We start from the raw sequence: 13,585 nt of genomic DNA on the forward strand, positions 1-13,585 counted from the left end.
TTACTGCATTTTACCATGCTCACGATGCCTAGGAAGCCTTCAGAGAACCCCAAGAAGCGGCAGCACCTCCCTCAGGCCACCAAGCTAGAATTCATCGAGAGGCAGAAGAAAGGGAAGAGGAATTTCAAAGGATTTATGAGGGAGGTTGAGGAGGAGCAGCAGCCATTACCCGCTAGTGACACCAGCACCCATCCTCCAAGGACCGACCCAGTAGGACTACCTACAGTCTTGGATATCACCTTCCATTCCCAGCAAGCCCACCAACATTATCCTAAAAGGTTAGTTATCATTCATAGTACAGTATCATTTATTATAATTACAGTAGTACCAATATATGTATAGGTTTATGGTAGGTATTTAGGGTGACGTTTCCTAGGGTTGCTGACATAATTCATTTTTCCCCTTAAGCTCTGTTGTTTGTCCAACACGTTTTTAGTCCAACACGGGACCCATGCATTACAATATTACTGTGTTGGACGCGAGGGTACTGTACATGTCACCCAGCCAGCTTAACCTCTTGTCAGTTCCCTAACCTCAACAGATTTCATGCAACTCTTTTTTACACGCTTGTTACCGTATCTATCCTCTTCTGACACTGAGAGGGCTCTCCCTGTGTGCTAAGGGATCTTTGTATGCGGCACGTGTTCATGTGTTAGGAATGTAATGCCATATGGGAGTGAGACCTTGGAGGTAATGGAAGAGGATATTCACAGGATAAACATACAGAAATGACAACGATTAGGTGGCTGTGCAGTGCACCCTTGAATGCGAGACCTTGGGGGACTAGGTTTACAATGGAAGACTTAAGTGGAAGGATGGGACTAGAGAGTATTGGTGTTCTGATATGGAGAGGCTGAGATGCTCTGGGCATATGGAGAGGATGAGGGATGACAATTGGGTGCAAAGTGGGAAGTGTGAATGTTGGGGGTAGGGTTGCAAGAGGCAGCCAAAAAAAAAAAAAAAAAAAAAAAATGGGACAAGGTTATAAAGTGTGACCTCAGAGATAAGGGACTGAACAGGGAGGCTGCCAGAGATCAAGTAGCATGAGATTTGTCATTAGGAGACCAGGGCCAATGCATGCATGCATTTTGAAGTGTTTATAAACAATGCAATCCACCTTCTTGGCTTGCCACACCTCATCTCACCTTCAAACTCATTCAGATTTACCCTTTTTACAACCATAATTACACACATTCTCTCCATACGACCATACCATCTAAGCTCACTCTCTTCAGTTCTGATGTTCACAGATTTCCTTCACGGATCACATTATTCCTAATACAGTACTATCCACTCCCTGCACTCCACACACAATCCTCAACAACCCCACCTCTACTACTCTTACTCTTAATTTTCATTTTTGTGTCTATGTTAATTCCCTGTAAGGAAAAGGATAGCTTTTGGGATGACTTAATATGTGGGGTAGGTAGTAAGGAGGATGAGGAGATAGTGGTTTTGGGAGGGGACTTAAATGGTCATGTAGGTGAAGCAGCTACAGAGATGTGCATGTGGTACAAGAAATGCGGAAGGGGAAGGGATACTTGAGTTTGGGGAGGCAATGAACATGATTGCGTGCAACACTCATTTTAGGAAAAGAAAGAGTAGGTTAATTACATACGAGTCTGAAGGAAATAGCAGTCAGATTATTTTCTGGTGTGGAGGGCTGACAGGAGGTTAGTGAGGGATGTTAAAGTTATAGAAGGCGAGGAGTGTGTGCAGCCGCACAACTTATTGATATGTGACATGGTGCTTAAAGAACGAGTGATTACAAAAAGGACTTATGTTCCTAGAAGGAAAATACGGAAGCTGGAAAATCAAGCAGTAAGGGATGCTTTCTATTGTGAGATGAGGAGAGTGGTGGCTGAACAGGGAGCCATTGACAGAAGCGTTACTGAACAGTAAAGAGCCCTCAAGAACAGCCTCTTGAGAGTTACTGATCCAGTATGCTGTTGGACAAAAGAGGCCCATCAAGACATAAAGTAATTTGGTGGTGGGATGAGGGTGTAGAAGCTGTAGTTAAGGAGAAAAGAAGGTTTTTCCGGGAATGGAAGAAGGGTGGTAACAAAGAGGAATACTTGGCTGCCAAGTGTAGGGCTAGAAGAGAGGTATACAGGGCGAAATCTGAGTTACAGAGACTTTTACCTGATAACCTAAATCATGTGGAAAGGAAGAATATAATATTTAAGGTGGCAAATCAAGTGAAGAGGGATAATCAGGATATTACAGGTAAGTGGTGTGACAAGAATGATGAAGGAAGGGTAGTGGTGAACAGTGGGGATATTAAAGATGCATGGAGAAAGCATTACAGCCAGTTTTTGAATGAGGAGTTTGACTGGGACAGGCAAGGTTATTGGCCTTTGATTGACACTGCTACTGTGTGTGAGGCAATAAGCAGGATGCAGGTGGGAATGGCAGCAGGTGTGTCTGGGTTGACGCTGATATGGTGAACGCCTCAGGAGGTATAGGAGTGGGGGCAGTCCCTGACCTGATAAATAGGATTATATATGAGTGTGTTGTCCCAGATGATTTGCAGAAGAGTGTAATTGTAAATGTGTACATGGGGATGGGTGATGCCCTAGAAAGAGGAAATTATAGAGGTATAAAGCTTTTAGGTCAGATAATGAAGGTAATGGAGAGAGTTCTAGAAGGTATGATTTGAGAAGGAGTGAATATTGATGGGATGCAGTTCGGGTTTATGTCAGGCAGGGGGATCACTGATGCCATATTCATTGTTCAACAGCTTCAGTAAAAATATATAGGAAAGAAAAGGGAACTGTACTTTGTTTTTATTGATTTGGAGAAGGCCTTTGACAGAGTCCCTAGAGAGGTGGTGGAGTGGGCAATGAGAAAGCTTGGGTTGGAGGAGTGGCTGGTTAAGGTGGTTATGGCCATGTATGTGGGTGCTTGCTCCCAGGTAAGAGAGAATGGAGATTTGATTGATAAGTTTTCCGTGAATGTTGGTGTGCATCAGGGGTCAATTTTGAGTCCCTTGTTGTTTATCATGGTACCTGAAGCCCTCTCATGTGACTTAAGAAATGACTCCAGTGGGAGATGTTGTAAGCTGATGATTTGGTGTTGATTGCAGAGAATGAAAAAGAGGGGTAGGAAACATTTAGGAAGTGGAGAGATGGTATGGGGCACAAGGGCTTAAGGGTAAATGCAGATAAAACAAATATGATGATATCTAGTGTTGGTGGCTGTACTATCAAAGAAAAAGGAGAGTGACTATGTGCAATTTGCCACACGGGTGTGGGAAGTAATTCCATCTTGTGCAGTGTTTGTGATAAGTGGTTGCATAAACAATGGAAGTAATGCGAGTATAAGTGGCTGGGGAATGGCTGGGAGAAGGAGGGAGGTGAGAAGACAGGAAGAAATCAGTAGGATAGAAGTTGTGGAAGCAATGAAGAAAGTTAAATTGGGGAAAGCCCCAGGAATTGATGGAGTGTGTGGTGAAATGCTGAAGCATGGGGGAGAGATAGTAGCAGAATGGATGTGGAAAATGTGCAGATTGGCCTGGGAGGAAGGTAGAGTCCCGGAGGATTGGAAGTCAGGTATAATTATTCCCTTGTACAAAGGAAAAGGGGAAAAAGAAGTGTGTGGTAATCATACGGGCATTTGTCTTCTTAGTATAATAGGAAAAGTGTATGGTAGGATACTTATTGACAGAGTTAGAGAAAGAACAGAGGAATTAGTTGGAGAAGAACAGGGAGGCTTTAGGAAGGGAAGAGGTTGTGTAGATCAGATATTCATTCTGAGATCTTTAGTGGAAAAGTTTCTAGAGAAGGGAAAGAAGTTGTATGCGGCTTTCATGGATTTGGAGAAAGCATATGACAGGGTGGATAGAGAAGGATTGTGGAAAGTATTAAGAATATATGGAGTAGATGGAAAGTTGTTGAATGCTGTCAAGAGTATGTATGATGGTGCTAAGGTTGCAGTGCGTGTGGATGGTGAACTAAGTGAATTTTTCTCTTTGGAGGTTGGGTTGAAACAGGGATGTGTCATGTCTCCATGGTTGTTCATTCTGTTCATGGATGGGGTATAAGAGAGGTACAAGGTAGGGTAGTGGATGTTGGAGTGGCCCTGGTGAGAGAGGATGGTGTTTGGAAACTCCCTGTACTGTTGTTTGCAGATGATACTGTGTTGTTGAGTGAAGACCAAGGGGAGCTGCAAGGCTTGGTGGATGAGTTTGGGAGAGTGTGCAAGAAATGGAATCTAAAGGTGAATGTAGGGAAGAGTAAAGTGATGGTCTTTGAGAGAGGTGAAGTCAGTGAATGTACAGCGAGGTTGGATGGTGAGGAATTGGAAAATGTGAGTACGTTTAAGTACTTGGGTAGTATGATGAATAAGGATGGAGGTTTGGAGGGTGAAGAGCTTGAAAGGGTGCAGCAGGGAAGAAAGGTTGCTGGTTCTTTGAAAGCAGTGATAAGAAACAGGGAAGTGAGCATGGAAGTGAAAAAGTTACTACATGACAGTACATTGTCATACCAACTCTAACGTATGGAAGTGAAGCTTGGAGTTGTTGGAAGGACACAAGTCGAGAGTGAGAGCAATGGAAATGAGTTATTTAAGAGGAGCCTGTGGAGTCACATGGAGAGACAGGCTGACGAATGAGGACATAAAGGAGTGTTGTGGTGTGGATATGGATGTGATAGGAAGTGTTATGAGAAACACACTGAGGTGGTTTGGCCATGTGGAGAGGATGGAGGGTGAGAGACTGACGAAGAGAGTGTATGTGAGTGAGGTGGAGGGGGGAAGATGGAAGGGGAGGCTGAGGATGAGGTGGAGGGATGGGGTGGAGAGGTATATGAGAGAGGGGGATGAGTTGGGAGCAGGGCAGTGAAATGGCGGGGGACAGGACGACGTGGAGGTGATTTGTTTGTGGCCACCCCAAACGGGATTGAGGCATCTGGCAATAAATAGATAGAATAGATAGATAAGCGATGTAGAGGTATTAGAGGCAGACTGTGAGATAATGCTGACTTTATTTGTGTGGCGTGTCAGGGAGAGCAGGTGGAGATTGTCAGGGATGAAAGGATTGAACTTGCTGGCGAGTCTCTTGAGCGTGTGGAAGAGTTTTGTTATTTGAGAGACAAGTTATGTGCTGAAGGTGGGGCTGGAGCTAGCTCTGTGGCTAGGGTGAGAAGTGGTTGGAAGAAGTTCAGGGAGCTGTTGCCTCTCCTGACACTGAGAGGGCTTTCCCTACATGCTAAGGGGTCTTTGTATGCAGCATGCGTTAGGAATGTAATACTGTATGGTAGTGAGACCTGGGCAGTAAAGGAAGAGGATATTCACAAGCTCAAATGTACAGAAATGACAATGATTAGGTGGACGTGTACTGCATCCCTGCGTGCAAGGCCTGGGGGGGGCTAGGTTTATGATGGAAGAGTTAAGAGGTAGGATGGGACTGAAGTGTACTGACGTTGTGATGAGGAGAGGTAGATTGAGGTGGTTTGGGCATATGGAGAGGATGGGGGATGATAATTGAGTACAGAGGGTGAGAAGCGTTAACCCCTTCAGTACCATGACGTAAATACAACGTCATGATCCATCCGGTCGGCAGGGCCATGACGTTTCCCAGACGTCAGTTTATTGTGATGAGTCTGGGAAGTACAGAGCAGCTGGCCCAGGCTTCCAGGTGTTGATCCAGAATGCAGGACACAGCTATTAGTCCAGTTTTAGCTCCTCCCCTTTTCGGTCTCGTCCAATCACAGGGAACTCTTGGTTAGGGACTCTGTGACGTCTATGATCTATCAGCAAGCCAGCACAACCAATCAGTTGCCTACTGTGGTCAGTTTGGGGAGTGTTGAGCTGTTTTTTTCGCTTTTTTTTCTGCGGTCTTTTTCTCAACGTGGTGGAGGAGCTCAGTGATAGTTCTGGTGAAGAATTTGTACCAGATGATAGTGGATCTGAGAGTGATGATGACCTTTCAAGCAGTGAAATAAGTGACGAAACGAGTGATATCGAGGAACTTGTCGTGGAGGGAGGCTGGTGCTTGGTGTCGGACATTTTCAATGATAAGCGGCCGGAAGAAAAACCACGCTTCACTGCACAATTCTCAGGCATAAATCCTGCGCTAGGTCCCTCACCCCTTACAACGCCTGGAGATGCTTTCAAATACTTTTTTGACTGAGAGGTAATTTCCTCTCTCTGTGAGTGGTGTAATGAAAAAGCAGAAGTGTTTTTCTGAAAAAATCCCCAGAAAAATGGGAAAATCAACGGACTGAAATGGCACAAGGTTACACAGGATGAAATCTATATGTTTCTTGGTCATGTGATGGGAATGGCCATAACTAAACTACCACAAATGAAAATGTACTAGACCAAAGGTGCTATATATACAGGGCTGCCTATTTTCTGCAAAGAGGTCATGAGAAGAGGCAGATTCTTTAGCATTTTGAAATTTTTGAGGTTCTCTCCCCCATCCACAGTAGTGAAAAACCAACCTGGTACAAGGATTGAATCATACTTAGATTTGATAAGAGACAGAAGTCAGTAACTGATGAGGCCACATAAACACATAGCAGTTGATGAAGCCCTAATTTTATGGAAAGGTCGTCTTGGCTTCCAACAGTTCATCAAGACAAAACGTGCAAGGTTTGGGATAAAGGCATTTGTTCTGTGTCCATCTGATAAGGAGTGGAGTGGGTACTCATGGAATTTTGAAATATATTATGGTAAAGATACTTTTGCTGTCACAGATTCTGCTGCATCGCCGTTGTCAGTGTCAGAGAAAATCGTTGTGCACATGATGAAAGATTTACTTGATACTGGACGTCATGTCGTGACAGACAATTGGTACACGTGTCTGAGATTGAGTGAATACCTGGAGCGACATCAGACAGTGCTGACTGGTGTTGTAAGAAGTGGGAGGGGCCAACCAAAGACAGTTGTGCAAGAAAAGTTGGAAAGAAATCAGTCTTTGTTTGCAAGGCAAGGAAATACATTGCTTGTGAAGTGGCAGGATAAGGAGGTGACTGTGCTAACCACAAAGTATGATGCAGGATTAGTTGAGAAAACTAAAACATACTTTGGAAATAAGACAGTTTTTATGAATAAGCCACTCCATATAGAAAGGTACAGTGAGATGATGGGTAGTGTAGATCTTGCTGATCAGTCGCTTGAACCATACGAACCAAATAAGAAAAGTCTTGCATGGTTCAAGAAAATAGGCATTCATTTTATGTTACATGTGATGCTTAGTGGACATATTGCATTGCGAGCTGCTACAGGGTACAGTGGTGATTTCCTGCAGTTCATTTTGGGCACTTGCTATGAAGTGCTAAATGAACATAGCTTGGGTGCAGCAGTTGTACTAGATATGTATAAAACCCAGAAAACTGTAAGTGCAAAGGTTGAAATGCCAAGTGACACACACCAGTTTGTGCGTGTTGAAAAAGGAAGACAAAAGAGATGTCGTGTGTGCTACCCCAAAAGGAAAGACACTGCATACCATTGCCCTGGGTGCCCTGGAGAGCCAGGACTGTGTCAATGGATCATTACTGTGTGTGGCAAGAACAAAAGGCACCAGACGACACCCAACCAGGACCTAGTGGAGACCCTCCTCGCAAGAGGAGGCGCCAGACTGCAAAATAGATACATCTGATGTGTTGCTACATTAGAAAGGTATGTCACCATTATTACATTTATTTATGGAAGTTTTGTAATTTGTTCTTTTAGTAGTGTAGATGATGATAATTCTTCTTCTTCTTCTTCTTATATTATTATTATTATTTAATTTACTCCATTCAGATCTACTACAAAGTGGTTTAGAATAGTTCCTTGTTACATAAGATACATGACACTTTTATTTGGTATAATATTGCACCAGTACACCATGGGAAAATGCTGGGATACACCACATCACGTGCAGTAGGAGGTCCGGTACCGAAGGGGTTAATAATGGGGGTGGGGTTGCATGGGGTAGACTGGAAAAGATGTGGGACAAGGTCATTAAGTGTGACGTTAGGGTTAAGGGACTGAACAGGGAGGCTGTCATAGATCGAGCAGCATGGACAGCAGCCATTAGATGACCAAGGCCAATGCATGCAAGCATGTTGGAGCCTTTAAAAATGAAACAAAATGAAACACAGGCCACTCTTAACAAGCTAACACTCAGATGATTCAAGTGGTAAAAGTTAGGAGGGGCTTTTGTCCTAATGGAAGGAAAGACTAATAATAATGACAATACTTATATATAGGTCACATTTAGTGATACTACTGTACATCAATACAGCCAAAGCTCAGGATCTAAAATTTGACAATCCCAAACACAGGTGGGAGTAGGAGTTGAAATCACAATGATATCCTGGTATGGTATATTATAAAGTGCATATAACATAAAAACAGCAGTAACAGTAAAAGAAAAAAATAATAATAATAATAATAATTGGTATATGGAATAGTTGGTGAATGGGGTGTGCCTGCTGAGACAGATGAGAATGGCAGTGCATTAGTGGACATTTGTGCCAGGAGGGGGTTGGTGATAGCCAATACCCTCTCAGGCACAAAATGATCCACAGGTATACATGGCAAGTGATAAGAAGGGTGGGTGGTAAACTGAATGAAAGGAAGGCAATGATTGATTATGTGTGTGTGGATGAAAGGATGCAAAGATGTGTAATGGATGCAAGATCTTATAGAAGTTGGGGGAGTTTACTTTCTGACCACTACTTGGTGGTGGCCACAATCAAGATCCAAGTAAAATGGAGAAATAGAAGAAGGGAAGGATGGGAGGAAGGAGTAGTTGCAAGGAGAGTGGAAAAGTTACAAGAGGATGGGAAAAAGGCAGAATATAAGAGAGAAGTGGAGGAACGATAGGGTAAATATGAATTGGAGCAGATGGGGGATGTGGAAGGTGTGTGCAAGATATTCACAGAAGAAATATGTGCAGCATGTGATGTGGTGTGTGGGGTGAAGAGTAGACGGAAGGGGGTGCAAGGAACAGCATGGTGGACTGAAGAGGTAAGACAGGCTGTGGCACAAAAGAAGAAAGCATACAATGAATGGATGAGAAATAGGGGCGTGGAAGAAGGCGAGAGGCGGAAGAGAAAGTTATAAGTATAAAGGAAGAGAGAGGTGAAAAGATTAGTAAGAGAGAGTAAGAAGAGAGTGGATGAGGAATTTGGAAGGAATTTGAGTGTAAAGTGTAGGGACTGTAAGAAAATGTTCTGGAAAAAGGTGAAGAGAGTAAGACAGGGTAGTAGTGAAGTTATTAGGGGAGTGAAAGATAAAAAATGGTAGATTACTAGTGGAGAAGGGAGAAAAAGTGAGCAGATGGAGAGAACACTTTAAGGAATTGTTAAGAGGCTGGGGAATGGCTGGGAGAAGAAAGGAGGTGAGAGACGAAGAAATCAGCACGATAGAAGTTGTGGAAACAATGAAGAAAGTCAAAATGGGGAAAGCCCCAGGAATTGATGGAGTGTGAGGTGAAATGCTGAAGCATGGGGGAGTGAGAGTAGTAGAATGGATGTGGAAGATGTACAGATTGGCCTGGGAGGAAGGTATAGTCCCGGATGATTGGAAGACAGGTATAATTATTCCCTTGTACAAAGGAAAAGGGGAAAAAGAAGTGTGTGGTAATCATAGGGGCATTTGTCTTCTTAGTGTAATAGGAAAAGCGTATGGTAGGATACTTATTGACAGAGTTAGGGAAATAACAGAGGAATTAGTTGGAGAAGAACAGAGAGGCTTTAGGAGGGGAAGAGGTTGTGTAGATCAGATATTCATTCTTAGATCATTAGTGGAAAAGTTTCTAGAGAAGGGAAAGAAATTGTATGTGGCTTTCATGGATTTGGAGAAAGCATATGACAGGGTGGATAGACAAGGATTGTGGAAAGTATTAAGAATATATGGAGTAGATGGGAAGTTGTTGAATGCTGTCAAGAGTATGTATGACGGTGCTAAGGCTGCAGTATGTGTGGATGGTGAACTGAGTGAATTTTTCTCTTTGAAGGTTGGGTTGAAACAGGGATGTGTCATGTCTCCATGGTTGTTCAGTCTGTACAAGGATGGGGTAATAATAAATGAGATACATGGTAGGGCAGTGGATGTTGGAGTGGCCCTAGTGAGAAAGCGTAGTGTTTGGAAACTCCCTGTACTGTTGTTTGCAGATGATATTGGGTTGTTAAGTGAAGACAAAGGGAAGCTGCAAGGCTTGGTGGATGAGTTTGGAAGTGTGTGTAAGAAATGGAATCTGAAGGTGAATGTAGGGAAGAGTAAAGTGATGGTCTTTGAGAAAGGTGAAGTCAGTGAATGTACAGTGAGGTTGGATGGTGAGGAAATGGAAAATGTGAGTACGTTTAAGTACTTGGGGAGTGTGATGAGTAAGGATGGAAGTTTGGAGGGTGAAGTGCTTGAAAGGGTACAACAAGGAAGAAAGGTTGCTGGTTCCTTGAAAGCAGTGATAAGAAACAGGGAAGTGAGCATGGAAGTGAAAAAGTTACTGCATGACAGTATTGTGATACCAATTCTAACATATGGAAGTGAAGCTTGGATGTTGTTGGAAGGACACAAGTCAAGAGTGAGAGTAGTGGAAATGAGTTATTTAAGAGGAGCCTGTGGAGTCACATGGAGTGACAGGCTGACAAATGAGGATATAAATGAGCATTGTGGTGTGGATGTGGATGTGATAGGAAGCGTTAGGAGGAACAAACTGAGGTGTTTTGGCCACATGGAGAGGATGGAGGGTGAGAGACTGACGAGGAGAGTGTATGTGAGTGAGGTGGAGGGGGGGGAGAGGGAGGGTGAGGGCGAGGATGAGATGGAGGGATGGAGTGGAGAGGTATATGAGAGAGGGGGGTGTGAGTTGGGAGCAGGGCAGTGAAATGGCTGGGGACAGGGCAATGTGGAGGCGATTCGTTTGTGGCCACCCTGTAGGGATTAATTCGTCTGGCAATAGATAGATAGACAGTATATGGCAGAGGTAGTCATATGATCTCTTATAGACAGTATATGGCAGAGGCAGTCATATGATCTCTTAGTGACAAAATAGTGTGGCTGGCAGAGGATCAATGTAATTCACCTTTTACTTTTCTTACTCAATGAAACATACAGTGCCTACTTCTGTGCATGCACCTTTTTTTTTTTTTTTTTAACACATCTGTTCAACAATAACACTCAGTCCCAAGGTGTGGGTTTAGGGGCCTGAGGCTAGGCTACCATAATCCACAACAGTTACAGGTAGGTGGCTGGCCTATGTCCCTAGTGGTATTACATCAATGACTAATCTCCAGCCATCTCTAGGTTTCAAACTGATGCACAACTAGCACATTGCATTCTCCCTAACTGGTGCCTTAGACCATTACATAACCAGTCACCTACATCCAGTCAAGAATCCATAGACAGAAAGATTCATACACTCTTGGGTCTTGGGCATTTTGGATATTTCACCTATAACTTAAAAATGTAACTTGGACTTAATGTTACAGGATGGCCACACTTATTCTGACTGTTCTTAATAAAGTTTTGGCATATATTGATACCAATTTTTAACAAAATTTTGCATTTTTTCCCCAAACTTTTAAAGACTGATTAAAATTTCGAGCAATGATACTATTCACATATATATGGATAAATACAGATATCTGGATGACCAAATGGTGAATAGCAAAAGTGTCTGTGTGTGAAAATAAAGCATGAACATTCACAGTAAAAGTAAGTGTGTGTGTGTGTGTGTGTGTGTGTGTGTGTGTGTGTGTGTGAGAGAGAGAGAGAGAATGCATCTGTGCTTGTAGTAAAAGTGCAACTTTAAAAATTAAGAAAACAAAAAATATGAAACTGACAGACATTTTCTATTTGCTAAGTGTAGACAATCTCAAGAGTTTTGGAATGACACCAACAGAATTAAAACTGATCCTTAAGCAGGGATGGAAAGAGACTTCAACATAAAAATCTTAGTTTTAAGAATATTATTTTTTCTGATTTTTCTCCTTTTACCTGCCATTACTAAAATGCAAATGACATATAACACTGTGTAAGGAATTCTGAAGAAGTAGAGACTGGGGCATTAGTGAAGGATTATAACCTTCACAGACTAGCCAGGGTTTTATTATTACATGTGATGGACCACTTCCTTAGTCTCCATATAGTTAATACTTCTAGCCATGCTACCGGTACCATATGTTCCAGGAGCACAGTCTATCTGCCAACTTTCTTTTCTCTTTTCTTAGCTTTGAAGTACCGTACTGTCTCCCTGACTATGTTGCATTCCCTTGGGGTCTTTATGAAACCAGTACCTAAATATTTCTCTGTGACAAAGGTCTTTGACAAGCGGTCTGCCTCATAAGGAATGTTTATCAGGGTTGCTATTGCCACAGCAAAGTCAAGAGCGGACCAGCTGTGACTTTGCACTTTAAGGTAGTTTCCAAATCTAACCATGGAGGCTTTTATTATGGGTTGGCATATTGTCCTTAATATCTAATTAAATGCCTCCAAGAAAAAAATATTGAATAAAAACAGTAACTATGGCTGGGCCACATTGTAAATTTCTACAAGATGTTGCTAAAAGGTGGAACTTTTAACTCATTTCACATGGAAGATTGACTTTTTAGTAAAAAAAAAAAAAAAAAAAAAAAAAAAAAAAAGCCATGTCCTTAAATGAAGCACATACAGTATTACCAAAGTACACAAGAGAGTTATACTGTGCCTGTAAGTACTAATGGAAATTTTGTACACTGCCTTTCTTCACTGGCATATTCTAGTGATGCAAAAATGGAACTTGCATTTACCTTACTGTAGTACTGTACCAGAAAAACTAACACAACAGAAAATTCTGGTACAAGTACACTAAACACTCCAGCAATGGAAACATACAAATACCAAGCAATGACAGTACACTATAATGGCCTGATTAAATAAAGTAGTACTGTACCATCATTATAATGCAACCCAACTGTCTTAAACAGTGGCTGTATAGCTATGGTATATATATTTAAAAAGAACTTGCAATTGCATTATCAGTGTCAAGTAAGGAAGCAGTACCTTCAGCAGGTAAAATTGCCTCTAAATCTTCTGCAGCAGGCATCTTGACTCCTGAGGATGTAGCCTACTGCTGCTCTCTCACTCCCTGCCCTGCCCACACACTGAAAATATGAACATATTAATAATGTATCACTCTCATCTGAAATGTCACGAACAACTTGCCTAGCCTGAGGCTCCAACGCTCCTCATGGGGCAACATAGGATTGGATCGTGGATGGAATTAATAATGTAACTACAGTACGGTATATACGGTAACATACATCACAGATGCTGTAGCTAACTTCGCTTACTTCAAGTGGTTCACAACAGTCATTTATGGTTTGATAATAATCCAATCTTGCCTGGTCTCATTAGAAAGAGATATTAGGTAAAATAGCTAGAGTATGGTTTTGCAATCTGCTTGGGGACATTAATCAAATGAGAAATGAATCTCCATGTACAACCACCTCCCATTCCCAGGTACTGTATATATCTATGAGGGTGGCTGCAACATGACCGCAGGGTAATGGGATCACCATATCTAAAGACCCTCACAAAAAGACAATTTCCCAACCTCCATTCCCACCCCTTTTCCTTGCTTTTTATATGAAGAAATATTAGTGGACAT

The 13,585-nt window shown here is 42.4% G+C and overlaps 1 protein-coding gene across 1 annotated transcript in view; it reads right to left on the bottom strand.

Annotated features, from left to right (window-relative positions):
* Positions 1-13,066, bottom strand: part of LOC145408000 (solute carrier family 49 member 4 homolog) — a 55,513-nt gene extending 42,447 nt beyond the window's left edge. Inside the window, exon 1 of the mRNA XM_080278803.1 lies at positions 12,979-13,066. Coding sequence (XP_080134929.1) covers positions 12,979-13,021 — 43 coding nt within the window. The 5' untranslated portion in view covers positions 13,022-13,066. The remainder of the gene's footprint in view (positions 1-12,978) is intronic.
* Between the last annotated feature and the right edge of the window lie 519 nt (positions 13,067-13,585).

This window comes from Coenobita brevimanus, chromosome 75 (genome assembly GCF_032717465.1).
Source record: "Coenobita brevimanus isolate Jiangsu-jjx chromosome 75, ASM3271746v2, whole genome shotgun sequence".
In the NCBI taxonomy this organism is placed as follows: domain Eukaryota; kingdom Metazoa; phylum Arthropoda; class Malacostraca; order Decapoda; family Coenobitidae; genus Coenobita; species Coenobita brevimanus.